The 16792-nt window shown below is 54.3% G+C and overlaps 2 protein-coding genes across 3 annotated transcripts in view; one reads left to right on the forward strand and one right to left on the reverse strand.

Annotated features, from left to right (window-relative positions):
- CD37 (CD37 molecule) lies at positions 1-5291 on the forward strand. Of its 2 annotated transcripts, none has more exons than XM_003915884.5 (8): positions 1-215; positions 315-387; positions 1566-1690; positions 1804-1878; positions 2587-2691; positions 3364-3600; positions 3993-4076; positions 4960-5291. In XM_003915884.5, the coding sequence occupies exons 1-8, from the start codon at positions 147-149 to the stop codon at positions 5035-5037; spliced, it is 846 nt and encodes a 281-aa protein (XP_003915933.1). In that variant the 5' UTR covers positions 1-146; the 3' UTR covers positions 5038-5291. The 2 variants fall into 2 exon arrangements, with proteins under 2 accessions (XP_003915933.1, XP_009193216.1); XM_009194952.4 differs by having other exon boundaries at positions 2-215; positions 315-383.
- TEAD2 (TEA domain transcription factor 2) overlaps positions 5280-16792 on the reverse strand; it is a 23125-nt gene continuing 11612 nt past the window's right edge. Inside the window, 7 exon segments of the mRNA XM_009194944.4 lie at positions 5280-6115; positions 7122-7274; positions 7938-8105; positions 11803-11835; positions 11837-11977; positions 13316-13458; positions 15866-15930. Coding sequence (XP_009193208.1) covers positions 6002-6115; positions 7122-7274; positions 7938-8105; positions 11803-11835; positions 11837-11977; positions 13316-13458; positions 15866-15930 — 817 coding nt within the window. The 3' untranslated portion in view covers positions 5280-6001.

Raw genomic sequence — 16792 nt, forward strand, 5'->3', positions numbered from 1 at the left:
GTGGAGCCCCACCCCTGGAACTTCCTCTTTCGGGGTTCTTCCTTTCTGTCTCAGCTCTCCGTCTCTCTCTCTTTCTCTCAGCCTCTGTCTTTCTCCCTGTCTCCCCTACTGTGTGGTGAGTGGACCGCTCACCCCTCTAGGTGAAGATGTCGGCCCAGGAGAGCTGCCTCAGCCTCATCAAATACTTCCTCTTCGTTTTCAACCTCTTCTTCTTCGTGAGTTGCCTCATGGCTCCCCAGCCCGGGCCCAGCCCCTGCCGCTAACCCTGCCCTCATCTTCCCCCGTGGCCCACCGCCGTATCTGCCTCTCCTCAGGTCCTGGGCAGCCTGATCTTCTGCTTCGGCATCTGGATCCTCATCGACAAGACCAGCTTCGTGTCCTTTGTGGGTGAGGGGGGCTGGGGCAGGTGGGAGGGCCTCCCCCAACCCAAGTGACTTCCTGTGGTCTCCCTTGTCTCAGGGAGATCCATGGTGCCCTACTCTGCAGGCAGGTCACAGGCTCCCATCCACTGCTCACCGTTGCTTTGCTTCTCGGAGCCTGCGTCTTCTTCCGGCAAATGGGGTTGTGCTTACAAACAATGACCATGAGAGCCATTTCTCAAGCACTTCCTATCTGTCGGGCCTTGTGGCTGGTCAGATGCCCCCACAAACCTTCCCCTCTCTTGAGGTTCAGAGAGGGGAAGTCCCTTGACGGATGTCATATAGCAAGGAAGTAAAATAGCCAAAATAACATTAATAATGATAGAAAAAAAATAATGAAGTGTGATCCTAAATAATAATGAAATATTATTTATATAATAATAATATAATAATAATGAAATATTCATATTTAAGAAGTCTTTGCCCTGCGTTGAGGACTGGGTTGAACACATGTTCCCGTGTGTCCCTCAAAATGACCCTAGGGGCCATGTGTGGTGGCTCACGCCTGTAATTCCAGCACTTTGGGAGGCCGAGGGAGAGGATCACTTGAGGTCAGGAGCTCGAGAATAGCCTGGCCAACATGGTGAAACCCTGTCTCTACTAAAAAATACAAAACATTAGCCAGGCACGGTGGCACGTGCCTGTAGTCCCAGCTACTAGAGAGGCTGAGGCAGGAGAATCACTCGAACCTGGGAGGTGGAGGTTGCTGTGAGTCGAGATCACATCACTGCACTCCAGCCCAGGCGACAGAGCGAGACTCCGTTTCAAAAAAAAAAAACCACACACACACAATAAAGAAACAAAAAAACCTCTGAGAAACAGATACCGTCCCCTAGGCCTCAGGGAGGTTTAAAGAGCCAAGCCAATGTCACAGAACAAGTGATAGGGCTGAAACTACTGGGGATGAGGAGGAGCTGAAGGAGGAAGGAGAGGGTGAGAGGAAGAGAGAGATCCAAGGATAGGAAAGAGAGGCCCAGAAAGAAGACAAAGTTTCAGAAGGAGACAGGGACTCAGGGTGGGGCAGGGACAGAGTCCCAGAGAGGGCACCAGGATACTGCTCCCCACTTGGGCGGCTGCCTAGGCGGGAAATGGGGCTGCCTGGAGTTGTGCCACCCGGCTTATCATTGCTCCCCTCACCTCTCCCAGGCTTGGCCTTCGTGCCCCTGCAGATCTGGTCCAAAGTCCTGGCCATCTCTGGAGTCTTCACCATGGGCCTCGCCCTCCTGGGTTGTGTGGGGGCCCTCAAGGAGCTCCGCTGCCTCCTGGGCCTGGTGAGTGTCTCATCCCTCTCCATCCCTAGGAACACTCCTATCCCCACCCTCAAAAATGGCCTGGGCCGAGGCTGCGAGGGTGGTCAGCCTGATCTCTCCACTCTGCTCCCCAGTATTTTGGGATGCTGCTGCTCCTGTTTGCCACGCAGATAACCCTGGGAATCCTCATCTCCACTCAGCGGGCCCAGGTAAGCTTCCTGCAGTGACCACCACCCACCCCCAGCAGAGAGGAGGGGGAAGAGAGTGGTGGGAGGGGGTGGAGAGAGACGGAGAAACAAAGGCAGACAGGGACTGACCTAGATAAAGAGAAATAAGAGGCTGGGCCTGGTGGCTCACGCCTGTAATCCCATAATCCCAGCACTTTGGGAGGCTGAGGCTGGAGGATTGAGTCCAGGAGTTTGAGACCAGCCTGGGCAACATAGTGAGACCCCATCTATATTAAAAAATATATCCGGGTGTGAGGGCATGCACCAGGGGTCCCAGCTACTTGGGAGGTTGAGGTGGGAGGATCACTTGAGCCAAGGAGTTTGAGGCTACAGTGAGCCATGCACTCATCCTGGGTGACAGAGTGAGACCCTGTCTCAAAAAATAAATTAATAGAAAGACACACCGATCCGGACCAAGGGAGAGAGGGATAAACAGCTCCAAAGGGAAACACACAGGAAAAAGAACGAGAGAAAGAAAAAGATGCCCTGAAAGAAGAGACAGAGACTTAATGAGCCGTAGAAATAGTGGGAGAAACAGAGTGACAGACCTGAAGTACACAGAGCTAGCCATTCAGTGAGGATCTGAGACTGACCCAGAGATGCACAGGGACTGCCTGAGGCTGGCACAGCCTGAGAGGGGGTGGGATGGGGCGGGGCACGTGAGGTCCAGACTCACTGGTGGCCTCTCAGCTGGAGCGAAGCTTGCAGGACATCGTAGAGAAAACCATCCAAAAGTACCGCACCAACCCCGAGGAGACCGCGGCCGAGGAGAGCTGGGACTATGTGCAGTTCCAGGTGAGCCCTCTCCTCCAGCTCCCTCCCCGACTGACCCGCCTCAGCCCTGTGCTTCGAGGAGACTCCACCCCAACGTGGCCCCGACCCCCAGCTCTACGACCCGAACGTACCCCAACCCCTCCCAGGCCCAACGCCCCCCACTCCCCAGATGACACAACTGGCCCCGGCATGGCCCAGTCTCCCAGAACCCAGACCCTGGCATGGCTTCGCCATCTACCTTGGGAGACTCCGCCCCCGCCCCGACCCCGCCCCGACCGGAGGTAGTCAGGCCCCTAGTCCCAAGACCCTAGCGAGACCCGGCTTCCTACCCCGCAGTGAGTCTGGCTTCCATCGGACCCCGCCCCCGATGAGACTCACAGGGTCTCGCACTCCTATTCACCGGTCGGGTATCAGAGGCTCAATCGCACCGCCCACCAATCTCTGGTCCAGAGCGAGACGCTGCAGCTACTTCCCCAGCCCCAGATCACCCCGTGACCCGTCTCTCCCAGCCCCATTTCCCGTAATGTCCCCTGGCCCCGGCCCCATAGCGACACCAGCCCACTGGCCCCCACTCCACACCCACCACTTAGTCCCCTGCTTCCCGACCTGACCTCATACCCATCACCTTGTCCCCTGATCCCCAACATCATATGTCTCCAGTCTCGGTCCCTCTGACCCGTATCCCTCTCCCAGCTGCGCTGTTGCGGCTGGCACTCCCCGCAGGACTGGTTCAAGGTCCTCACCCTGAGAGGTAACGGGTCGGAGGCGCACCGCGTGCCCTGCTCCTGCTACAACTTGTCAGCGACCAACGACTCCACAATCCTGGATAAGGTGATCTTGCCCCAGCTCAGCAGGCTTGGACAGCTGGCGCGGTCCAGACACAGTACAGACATCTGCGCGGTCCCTGCAAACAGCCACATCTACAGCGAGGTGGGCAGGGGTTCGGAGCATAAACCTGTCGAATAGGGCGGGGCCTGCGGGAGGCGCAGGGCTGCCGGTGAGGGGCGGGGCCTGAGAAAGGGCGGGGCTACAAGAAAAGAAAGGTGCGGTAGGCGGGGCGGGGCCCTCTGAAGGGGGCGGGGTCCGTAGGAAGGGCAGGACCTAAAGAAAAGGCGGGGCTGGCTCTGGAATACAGACATCTAGGGAAGAGCCAGGCTTGGAAAAGGTGAAGCGAAGGTGCACTAGTAAGGAGACGAGAGAGGCCTGGTGACTATGGGAGCGGGTAGATGCCTGAAGGCGGTGAGAGTCAGGCTGAAAAGAACGCTGGCCCTGGGCTTGAGAGTCCCAGAAAGAATCCCTTTAACTTTTCCCTACACCCGCAGGGCTGCGCGCGGAGCCTCCAGAAGTGGCTGCACAACAACCTTATTTCCATAGTGGGCATTTGCCTGGGCGTCGGCCTACTCGAGGTGATCTGGCCCCGCCCCCACCCGCGATCTGCCGGGATTTACCCTAGATGGCCCTGCCCTTCATTTCGCGTCCTCCGGTTGCCTGGGAAGGACGCGCTCGGGGCGGAGCGCAGCCCACCCCAGCCCTCCCGCGGCTCCACCCAGCACCAGGGGTGGGGGCGGCCTAGCTTCAGGGAGCCCTCATTGGCTGCAAGCAGGGAAAACCTCCTGCTATTGGCTGCGATCTCCCTCCCCTTTCCCCGCAGATGACTGTTATGATGCTGAGCGTGCAGCTACAGCGCAGGGCACTCCGCCGGAAATGCGAGCCGCACTTGCCGGGCGCTCGGGGTTCGAGCCCCGGGCCCAGTCTGATCGCTGACGGCGGCGGCGGGCGCAGCGGCAGTCTGTGGGGTGGTTGGGGCATGGCGGGTGCCTGCCCCAACTGGGGGGACAAGGCCCCGCAGGGCAAGCTGCCCATGGCCCTGGGACTCTGGCCGCTGTGGGTTCAAGACGAGGACCAGCCTGATACTGGGAGTGCAGGCGCAGAATTAGAGGCCGAGGCAGAATTAGAGGCTGAGGCAGAGGGGGAGACAGATGAGCCTCCAGAATAAACGACCCTGGGCTTGCTTCCGACCTTACTCCTTCTCAGCCTCTACCCCGACCCCGCCTCCCCACCTAAAGCAGCGGCGCTTCCCCTACCCCCACTTGTTGCAGCTGTTCCCGCCTCATCAGCCAGTCCTGCAGCAGTTTCCTTCGAGCCCCGCCCATTTCTACCTATCCCGTTCTCCAGCCCCGTCCCGCCTAATTCACGGCCCCACCCCTGACCTTTCTCGCTCGGGTGGGCATCACCCCCGTCTCGCCAGCACCCCTTCGACTTCTCTGACCTCATCTCCTTTCTCTATAGCTCGGGTTCATGACGCTCTCGATATTCCTGTGCAGAAACCTGGACCACGTCTACAACCGGCTCGCTGGATACCGCTAGGCCCCGCCCCCGTCACGTGCGCTGGGCACGTCCCTGCTGCCTGTAAATATTTGTTTAATCCCCAGTTCGCCTAGAGCCCTCTGCCTTCACATTCCCCTGGGGACCCAGGTGGCTGCCTGCCACCGCTGCTGTCACCTCTCCCACGGGACCTCGGGCTTTCGTCCAGTTTCCTGCCCCCATCTGTCGGCCCACCACCTCCCACAAGATTATTTTTCACTCAAACCTCAAATAAATGCCCTGCGTTTTTGGTAAAATAGCTTTATCCTCTGTCAGAACACAAACCAACAAACTTTGAGAGGGCAGGGAAGAAACAGTCTAGCTCACAGCTCACTTGTGGGGGAGATGAGATTAGAAAGCTTCAACCCACTACTTGTGCAGCTGAGATAAAGTCAAGACCCTAGCACCCACTTATAAATATCTCGTTATATTTAAAAAAAAAAATATTTCCAGGGCCCACCTGGCTCTGCTCCTGCACAGAAAGGGTTAATCTTCACTTTGTGATCTCACAGGTCATGGAGCGAGGGTGGTAGAGAGAGGCAGAAATTTCAGGGGGAGGGGTGGCTGGGAAAAAGTAAAGGGGACAAGCCAATGTGTAACTATGGCCCTCCAAGACATGCAGAGGAGTGGGGGGGCCCTGCCAGGGGCTGAGAAGTCAGTGCTGTACCTGGAGGTTGTCTCACTCCTGTCCCCACAATCCCTGATACTCCGGAGTGATCTGTCCTTTCAGACACCCACTGTGAGGTCCCAATATTGGGGTTTATCCTTTCCTCAGTCCCAGCCTGTTCAGCACTCCAACCAAGTTTTGGGGCCCTTCTAATGGGGGGGATGGCCCCAGTTGCTTAGGCCTCTGAGGTCAACCCCTTTACATCACAGCCCTCTCCCCAAATAAGAAGCATGAGGTGAGCTGGAGGACCCTCCCTGGGAGGAGGGTGTTCTGAGGGTGAGCCAGTTTTGGGGTCCCCCTTCAGTCCCTGACCAGGCGGTAAATGTGATGCTGGGCCCCACGCTCGCTGGTGGAGACCTCGAAGACATAGGCGGTGCAGAGCAGCAGTTCCTGGGTGTCTCTGTTTGTCACCACCTGCCAGGGAGGCCAGGACAAGGGACTTATGCTTAGAAGGGAGGGCAGGGACCCCTATGCACCCCCGCCAAGTTATCATGGAATACCCAGCAGGCTCTTTTCTATCTCCAAGAAACAGGCAGCCACCGTATCATGTTCCCCAAGAGAAAGGCATGCCCAAAAGTCAGTTCCCTCAGCTGAGCGTTGGCAGTGATGGTGTATCACGTCTCAGGGTCAATCAGGTTCCCATGATATCACATTCCCCAGGTAAAAGGGATCCCCATCATGTCACAGGCAAAGAGAGAACCCTCCCTGCAGGTTCCGCAGTCAAGGGGTCTCTGCCTCACCAGTCCAAAGAGTTAAAGGGGCTCCCACCATGTCATGTTCCTTGAGAAGCTGAGGATCTGCCTCGAAGTGTCCTCCAGTCAGCTTCCCCAGGGAAGGAGGGCTTACGTGCGAGTGCTATGGGGCTGGGCGTGGTGGCTCATGCCTGTAATCCCAGCACTTTGGGAGGCCTAGGCGGGTGGATCACTTGAGGTCAGGAGTTCGAGACCAACCTGGCCAACATGGTGAAACCCCCGTCTCTACTAAAAATACAAAAATTAGCCAGGCATGGTGGGGCATGCCTGTAATCCCAGCTATTCAGGCGGCTGAGGCAGGAGAATCGCTTGAACCCGGGAGGCAGGGGTTGCAGTGAACTGAGATCTTGCCACTGTACTCCAGCCTGGGCAACAGAGCAAGACTCCATCTCAAAAAAAAAAAAAGAGAGAGAGAGAGAGGGCTGTGACATCCCCACCACATCAGTTCCCTAGGTGAAGGGGTCCCCTAAACTAAGGGTCAATGGTGGGGTCCCCACTGCATCAGTTTCCTGGTTAAAAGAGCCTCAGGCTGAGGGCTCACTTCGGAGTCCCTGCTGTGTCAGTCCCTGGGTGAGGAGTTCCCCTAGACTGAAGGTCTGTTATAGGTACTGTCCCTCCACACTGGGGGCCCCTGGGGGCCCCCACTCCAGCCCAGCCCCAGGCATCACCTGGAGGATGGTGAAGTTTTCCAGGACGCTGTTCATCATGTATCGCTCAGGCAGCTGCCGCAACTTGTGCAAGAAATTCACCAGGTACTCACACATGGGCGAGCGTAGCAGGCGGTACACAAATCTGCCATCCTCCAGCTGGGCCCGTTCCGTCTGAACCAAGGGGCAGGGAGTGGGGAGAATGGTGGCTGAGAGACACACGGGTCACCCCAGGAACTGAGCTCTACCCTGTGCCTCTAAGATGCCATCACACTCAGTCTCACTGCCACCTTCCTTTCATCACCCCACCCACAGTGACCGGAGACTGGGCCTGAACCCTCAGGGATCCAACTCAGGATCTCTGAGCCTGCAAATCACAAGCCCCTCAAAGTGATGCTCTGAACCCCCAAAGACCTCTGAACTCCTCTAGCCTCCCAGCCCTCAGATACCCTCCAAAGACGCCCCCATGACATTTTCAAACTCTATCTAACCTCTAAACTTGAGACTTCCCCAGGTCTCCAGCAACCCCTAAGTGTGACTTCTGAACTTCTTGCCCTAGGAACCTCTCCATATCCTTAAGACCCTTCTCAATCTCAGTGACTCTAAATCTCTATACTACACATGACCTGTCAGCCCTCAGAATGATCCCTACCTGTGACTTCCGGACTCCACATTAGCTCCCAACGCATGCATTAAACCCTCAAAAGAGGCTGGGACCCACTCCCTCCACGCACACCCCAAATGCCTGAGCCATCATGGCTTCTGGTCCATTCTGCACCCCCAAGTGCTGGGTGGCTGGGCGCTCACCCGCCCAGAGCTCCACCCCTCCAGCCTCACCTCCACCTTCTCCACCACCTGCTTGCCAAAGGAGCAGACCTTGGAGGAACAGGTGAGGGTCATGTGTTCCAGGCTCTCATACTGGCTGCTCACTCCATAGAAGCCACCACTGCTGATGCTGCCACCGGCCCCCGCCTCCTCGCCACTTGGGCCCCAGTTCAGGTCCGCCTGGGAGATGGGAAGGCACAGATGAGTCAGAGGGGACGTCCCTTATAAACAGTGGAGACTACCGGGCCCGGTGGCTCACGCCTGTAATCCCAGCGCTTTGGGAGGCTGAGGTGGGTGGATCACCTGAGGTCAGGAGTTCAAGACCAGCCTGACTAACATGGAGAAACCCCGTCTCTACTAAAAATACAAAATTAGCCGGGCGTGGTGGCGCATGCTTGTAATCCCAGCTACTGGGACACTGACGCAGGACGCAGGAGAATCACTTGAACCCGGGAGGCGGAGGTTGTGGTGAGCAGAGATCGGGCCATTGCATTCCAGCCTGGGCAACAAGAGCGAAACTTCATCTCAAAAAAAAAAAAAAAAAAAAAAAAAACACAGCGGGGACTCTGCCCCATAGCCTAGTTTTCCCATTAGCCCTGCAATTCCCGGCTTGATTCCTCAGTGCTTTGTTTTTGGAGACAGGATCTTGCTCCGTCACCCAGGCTGGAGTGTGGTGGTACAATCACAGCTCACTGCAACCTCGACCTCCTGAGCTCAAGTGATCCTCCCACCTCAGCCTCCTGAGTAGCCAGGACCACAGGTGCATGCCACCACACCCAGCTAACATTTTGTATTTTTTGTAGAAACAGGGTTTCACCATGTTGCCCAGGCTGGTCTCCAACTCCTGGGCTCAAGCGATCCTCCCACCCTGGCCTCCCAAAGTGCTGGGATTACAGGCGTGAGCCACCGCATCAGGCTTTCAAAGTTCTCCAAGGGCTGGTTTCTGGAAAAGATCCACCGCCCATCCGTGTTGAAGAAGTCTGGGTCCCCAAAACAGTCTTGGCCCTCTCTCCCCAGTAACCAAAGGAACCCTGGAATTCAAATTCAACCTTTTTTCTTTTCCTTTTTGTTTTTTGAGACGAAGTCTTGCTCTTGTTGCCCAGGCTGGAGTGCAATGCCACGATCTCGGCTCACTGCAACCTCCGCCTCCCGGATTCAAGCGAGTCTCCTGCCTCAGCCTCCCAAGTAGCTGGGATTACAGGCATATGACACCATGTCTGGCTAATTTTTGTATTTTTAGTAGAGACGGGGTTTCATCATGTTGGCCAGGTTGGTCTCGAACTCCAGAACTCAGGTGATCCACCCGCCTCGGCCTCCCAAAGTGCTGGGATTACAGGCATGAGCCACCATGCCCGGCCAATTCAACCTTTTTCTCTTGAAGCCCGCAACTCAAGAGTTTAGCCTCTTCCAAGGGACTGGTTACTAAGGAGGCAGTTACTGCATAGCAACCAGTTCAAGATGAACACCTCCCTCTCAGCCCCTCTACCCTGGTTGCTAAGGCAAGTTGCTACTCCCTAGCAATGGGGCTTCACAGAGCCTGCGGAGGCCTGACTCCTCCTCAGAGCGCTTCCCCCTCGGCCGAATCTGAGAGGTCAGACTCCCTCCATAACCCCAGTGGCCAAGTGCGTAGACAGCTGGCCAAGTGTCACTAGGCCAAGTGGGGCCTAAGGAAGCCTAAGAGCTCATCACAGGTTTGGTCTGGGTCGCCTCTCAAGGAGGCGACTCTTCCTAACTTTAGTTGCTAACACTGTGCCAGGTCAGTCTTCTCAGGGGCTCAGCTCCATCCCTCACTGTGGCAAAACCAAAGACCTTACCAGCTGCTCCTCTGAACCCCTTCAGCAGCTGGGCTTCCTAAGGGGGTGGCTCTCCAGTCCTGGGACCTGATGAGGCCTGTCTTAAGCCCCAGCAGTGTCTAAGCCCTCAGCTGCACATCCCCAGAGCAGTTTCAGACCCCTGCTTCACACGGCAGAAAGCTCCAGAACCATGAGCAACAAGCTCCAGAACAGCAACATTCCCAGCGAGGCCAATAAAGTTCAGACCCTCAGCAGCCTTTCTTTTTTTTTTTTTTTTTTTTGAGACAGGGTCTCATTCTGTCACCCAGGCTGGAGGGTAGTGGCACAATCTTGGCTGACTGCAGCCTCCACCTCCCGGGCTTAAGTGATCCTCCCGCCTCAGCCTCCAGAGAAGCTGGGACCACAGGTGCGCACCACCACACCCAGCTAATTTTTTCATTTTTTGTAGAGTTGAGGTCTTGCTGTGTTGCCCAGGCTGGTCTCAAACTCCTGAACGCAGGCGATCCTCTCGCCTCAGCCTCGCAAAGTGCTGGGAAGATAGAAGTGAACCACAACACCTAGCCAGGCTTTCTTCTCAGAGATTAGATCCCTCTACCACCTTTGTTACTATAAGAACTAGCACCCCCTAAACATCTAGGCAACATTTATTGAGCCCAGGCCAGGCGCTGTGGCTCACACCTGTAATCCCAGCACTGTGGGAGGCCAAGGTGGGTGGATCACTTGAGGTCAGGAGTTTGAGACCAGACTGGCCAACATGGTAAAACCCTGTCTCTACTAAAAATACAAACATTAGGCCAGGTGCAGTGGCTCATGCCTGTAATCCCAGCACTTGGGGAGGCTGGGGTGAGCGGATCACTTGAGGTCAGGAGTTCAAGACCAGCCAGGCCAACATGACAAAACCCCGTCTCTACTAAAAATACAAAAATTAGCTGGGCATGGTGGCACATGCCTGTAATCCCAGCTACTTGAGAGGCTGAGGCTGGAGAATCGCTTGAACCCAGGAGGCAGAGGTTGCAGTGTGCCAAGATCGCACCATTGTACTCTAGCCTGGGCCACGGGAGCAAAACTCCATCTCAAAAAAATAAATAAAGAAAAACAATAACATAAAATAAAACACATTTATTGAACCCCTGTAGTGTTAGTCATCGTACTGGACACTAGACCAAGTAGCCCTAAGAAACACGCAAGATGGGCCCTCTTAGTCACAGTTATATAAATGGCATCTGACACCAGGCCTCTACACAGGAAGTGCTCAGTAAATGATTGCTACATAAATACAGGACTTGGCCAGGCATGGTGGCTCACACCTGTAATCTCAGCACTTTGGGAGGCCAAGGCGGGCGGATCATTTGAGGCCAGGAGTTCAAGACCAGCCTGGCCAACATGGTGAAACACCGTCTCTACTAAATATACAAAAATTAGCCGGATGTGGTGGCGGGTGCCTGTAGTCCAAGCTACTGGGGAGGCTGAGGCAGGAGAATCACTTGAATCCAGGAGGCAGAGGTTGCAGTGAGCCAAGATCCAGTCACTGCACTCCAGCCTGGGTGACAGTGAGACTCTGTCTCAAAAATAAATAAACAAATAAATGAATACAGGACTTGACAAAGCCACTCCGTGGCTCCTTCCATCACTTCCTCAAAGCCAGACATTCTCTAGCAACAAGGTCTGGTGAAACTGATGCAAAGCATCATTCCCCTCTTTAGAGAACAGGGCCTCCACAAGTCCACTGGCAAAGGGGAGGGGGCTGTTCCTTAGCAGCAAGGCTTGGTGCAGTCAGGTGGGGCACAGGGAAGCCTGGAATGTGGCAAGCCCATGCCCAGGACCCCATTAGTTACACGGCCAGGTAACTCGCCATATTAGTTACATGTGGCAATATCCAGGGAGGCCCAGGCACCCCCACCCTGGGGACTGGCCTCCTGGGTGTTCCTTGTCGCAAAGAGGGCTGACACTCCAAGCCATGAGGACTGACCGGTACGTCCCAGGCTGACCTGGCAGGGCCTGCGACCATCTCTCTTAGGGCCAGAGGCCTTTGCTGGGACACCACAGGATTTGTGAGCACTTTTGGTTTTGCTGCGACAACTCACCCAGAACTTGACCAGGAAGAAGGCGTGGGGGGGGGCCACGATCATACAGCTCTCGGAGGCCACCCTTTTTCTCGGGGAATTTGTCGTAGATCTGCCGGACGTCCACGCTCTCGAGCGGCGGCGCTCCGGGGCTGGGGCAGTGCTGGCTGATGTGCACAAACAGGTGTCTCTGGTACTGAGGAGGGTTGGCCGTGGGTGAGAAGTCGGAGATGGGCTGGATCTCCAGCCCGTGCTGCCTGAGCCCACCAAATGCCGTCACCATCCCCACAGCTCTGGCCAGCTGTTCCACGCTGTCCACCCAGCACTGGGCCTGACTCCCACCCGTTGTCCCCACTCCTGTCTCCTGCAGCCCCTGCAGTCCCACAGTCCCCAACTCCCTGCCACACCCCCCAACTCCATCTTCACTGCCTCAGCCGCAGCACAGGCCTCCCGCCCTCACCCCAGCCTCCAACCTCGCCTCTCCAGTTCATCCCTCACGTGGCACCAGACCTGCTCCTGCCCCTCCCCTGGTCATAGCCCTCCCATAGCTCCCCAGCACCCCCAGAGCAAAGCTCACACCCCCTACGCCTGGTCCTATATAGAGCAGGTGCTCATAAATGTTCAATGGATGGAAGACTGAATTAATGGGAATCCAGAGGTCTTATGGTTGATGTTTTGATTGATGTTTATATGGTGTGGCAGAGACTGCTACGTGTTCACAAATCCTGGTTCCTTTACACAGTGTGAAACTACATTTCCCAGGCTGCTTGGCAGTTAGATGTGTCCACGTGACTAAGTTCTGGCCAATGGGATATGACCAGGCCTGACACTTGACACATCCAAGCCAGATTCCTAAAACTTCCTGCACAATCTTGACTCTCTCCCTTCCTCCATCTGCTGGCCAGATGCAGAGACTCCATCAGCAGATTCTGAAGCCTTAGAAAATGGCAGAGCCACAAAATGGAAGGAGCCTGGATCCCCAAATCACTTGAGTCCAAGGCTCCTGCTGAACCTACATTGAAATGTTACATGCAACTTATCTGGCATTCAGCCCCTAAGAGTTAGGAGCTGTTTCTTCTAACAGCCGGCCCACTCCATCCTAACCCAGGAGAGGCTCAAGCACAGAAATAAGATCTTTTCCAAGTTCCTAATATGCATCACAAAGCCTAGTGAACAGTAGAAACTCAAACACATTTGATGAATGAATGAATGATATCCTGAGTTTTTCTGACCTTCCCAACCTGTCACCCCATGACCTTCCAGTTCCTTTATGCTAGTAGTTCTCAAAGTATGGTCCCCAGACCAGCTGCATCAGTGCACCTGGTAGCTTATTAGAAACGCAAATTCTCAAGCCCCACATCATATCTAGCAAATCAGAAATTCTGGGGATGGGGCCCAGTAATCTCTGCTTTAAGAAGCCCTCCAGATGATTCTGATACATGCTAAAGTTTGAAAACCATGACTTTATACCTTCCCTCCCTATCACCCTCGATATTTCAAAATCCCTCAGTGACTACACCAAAATTTCACTCACAGAATCAACTGCATCCGGCGGTTCCACAAATGCTGAGAACTCTACCAGCTGCAACCGGGCAGTGCCCAGGGCCCGAGCCTGCCAGGCTGGGGGCGATGGGGCAGGTGGGGGCAAGGGTGAGAGGGCTTGGGGGGGCTCGTACCCTAGAGAGAGAGAAGAAAGAACAATACAAATTGCTAACATTTATTGAATATATCAGGTACTGTTGTCTCTTGCCTGCCTCCACTTAGAAACTGAAAAAGCTAAATACTCACTTTCCCAGCCTCCCTTGCAGTTAGAAGTGGCCATATGACACAGTCCTAGCCAATGAGACGTTAGGGGAAATCTGCTGGGGGGCTTCTGGGAAGGAGTTTCTTCCTGAATGAAAAAGACAGAACTTTGGGAGGAGAAAGCTTTTGGCCCTGGCCAAGTCCTGCTTGGGACATTGATATGGTTTGGATATTTGTCCTCTCCAAATCTCGTGTTGAAATGTGATCCCTAGCTGGGCGTGGTGACTCATGCCTGTAATCCCAGCACTTTGGGAGGCCAAGGCAGGCGGATCACAAGGTCAGGAGATCGAGACCATCCTGGCTAACACGGTGAAACCCTGTCTCTACTAAAAATACAAAGTATTAGCTGGGCGTGGTGGCACGTGCTTGTAATCCTAGCTACTCAGGAGGCTGAGGCAGGAGAATCACTTGAATCCAGGAGGCAGGGGTTGCAGTGAGCCGAGACTGTGCCACTGCACTCCAGACTGGGGGACAGAGTTGAGACTCCGTCTCAAAAAAAGTGTAATTCCCAAGGTTGGAGGTGGGGCCTGATGGGAGGTGCCTGGGTCATGGGGGTGGATCCCTCATGAATGTCTTGGTGCCTTTCCCATAGTAACAAGTGAGTTCTCACTCTCTGAGTTGATGTGAGCTGGCTGTTAAAAGAAGTCTGGCTTCGCTCGCTTGCTCCCTCTCACCATGTGACATGGTGGCTCCCCTTCCCCTTCTACCATGATCCTAAACTTCCTGAGGCCCTCACCAGAAGCATAGGCTGGCAACATGCTTCCTGTACAGCCTGCAGAATTGTGAACCAAAGAAACCTCTTTTCTTTATAAATCACCCAGTCTCAGGCATTCCTTTCCAGCAATGCAAATGGACCAACACAGACATGATCCCTGGAATTGCAACAGCCATCTTGGGACAATAAGACAGACGTGAGAGGAACCTCATATTGCTAAGCCCACACGGCAACAGCCCACCTCCAGGCTTTTTGTGGTATGGATTCATAACATGAATGCTTTTACTATTTAAGGCACTTTTAATTTGGGTCTTCTGTTACTTGCAGCCAAAAGTATTCCTAATTGATAAATCTATGGAAACTAAGGGACTCCCTCTTTCACTGATGTGAGTTCTCAGGGCCATATCAGCATGGACTTCCAGAAGCCATCTTTGCTGCCAAGTAGCTGAGCCTGCCTGGGAATGAAGCCACCACAGTGGAAAGCAGATCAAAGTAATGCCTGACGCCATCACTTGAGCCTCTGGATCCAGCCATGCCTGAAGCCATAATTCTGAACTATCAGTTACTGGAACCAATAAATCAATAAATTTTTCTTATTATATTTTATATTTTTATTTTTTTATTTTTTGAGACAGAGTCTTGCTTTGTTGCCCAGTCTGGAGTGCAATGGTGCCATCTCGGCTCACTGCAACCTCCACCTCCCGGGTTCAAGTGATTCTCCTGCCTCAGCCTACCGAGTAGCTGGGATTACAGGCGCATGCCACCACACCTGGCTAATTTTTGTATTTTTTAGTAGAGGTGGGGGTTTCACCATGTTGGCCAGGCTGGTCTCAAACTCCTGACCTCAGGTGATCCACCTGCCTTGGCCTCCCAAAGTGCTGGGATTACAGGCATGAGCCACTGCACTGGCCTCTTTTTTAAAATGTGGCTTCAGCTGGCTTGATTTGGATTTCTGTTACTTGCAGCTGAAGGAATCTTGACTAACACACCTCCCCAGTGTCTCATAAGCTAGTAAGTGGCAGAACACAAACCCAGTGTGTGTGGCTACAAAGACCAAAATCTCCTAACCATCACCAGTTCCACCACTCAGCTCTCCAGCCCCTCCCTGCTCCCCGGCCTCCAACACACACACCCTGCCTCAAAGCTGGGCTTCAGTAAGAATGTATCCTCCAATTGGCCTGGGGCAGTGGCTCATGCCTGTAATCCCAGCACTTTGGAAGGCTGAGGCTGGTGGATCGTGACATCAAGAGATTGAGACCATCCTGGCCAACACAGTGAAACCTGATCTCTACTAAAACTACAAAAATTAGCCGGGCGTGGTGGTGGGCGCCTGTAATTCCAGCCACTCAGGAGGCTGAGGTAGGAGAGTTGCTTGAACCCACAAGGCGGAGGTTGCAGTGAGCTGAGATCGAGCCATTGCACTCAGCTTGGCGACAGAGCGAGACTTTATCTCAAAAAAAAAAAAAAAACACAATGTATCCCTCAATTGATGGAAGGTTGAAGGAAAGGCAGCAGGGGTCGAAGAGAGAGAGGGGAGACGAGGGAGGGTGGAGCGCAGGCTCTTACCTGGGAGGTCAGTAGATGGGGGAGTCAGTGACAAGGAGAACGGTGTCTGTGAGAATGGCTTCACACTAAGGGAAAAAGGAAGCCAGGGGTTAGCCAGGTAGAAAGATGCTAATGTCACCAGCAAATGTTTACTGAGAGGCCACAACAAGCCAGACCCTGTGCATTTTGTGCACAATCTCATTGAAGCCTCACAGTGCGTGAGGTAGGTAGAATGACTGCTCTATTCATCACACAAATGAGGAAACAGGTATCGAGGGGTCAACTGATCTGCCCAAAGTCACACAACTGAGATGCAGCAGAGCTGGGACTTGAACCCAGGTCAGTCTCAGCCCGGTATCTCAGGCTCTTGATGATGACATTTTGGTATCTCTCACAAAATGTCAGAAAGAGAAGAGAAACTGGCCGGACGTGGTGGCTCACACCTGTAATCCCAGCGCTTCAGGAGGTTGAAGCGGGCAGATCACTTGAGGTCAGGAGTTCGAGACCAGCCTGGCCAACACGGTGAAACCCCATCTCTACTAAAAATACAAAAATTAGCCGGGTGTGGTGGCCAACACCTGTAATCCCAGCTACTTAGGGGGCTGGGCCAGGAGAATTGCTTGAACCCAGGAGGCAGGGATTGCAGTGAGCCGAGATAGCGCCATTATACTCCTGGGTGACAGAGCAGGACTCCATGTCAAAAAAAAATAAAGAAAGAGGAGAGAAGAGAAACCAAGCCTTGGAAGGTGGGGAGAAGACACAGAAGACGAGGAATTTGGAGGAAGAAGAGGCTGAGGGGTTGGGAGGGTGGGAAGAAAATCACCAACAGTCAGGAGATGGGACATGAGGCCAAAGTCGGGGTGGGGAGGCAGCACTGGCCAATAGAACTTTCCAGTGATGGAAATGTTCTATTCGATGGAAATCTGCGCCATCCAATACGGTACCCAG

This window comes from Papio anubis, chromosome 20 (assembly GCF_008728515.1).
Source record: "Papio anubis isolate 15944 chromosome 20, Panubis1.0, whole genome shotgun sequence".
Classification (NCBI taxonomy): Eukaryota; Metazoa; Chordata; class Mammalia; order Primates; family Cercopithecidae; genus Papio; species Papio anubis.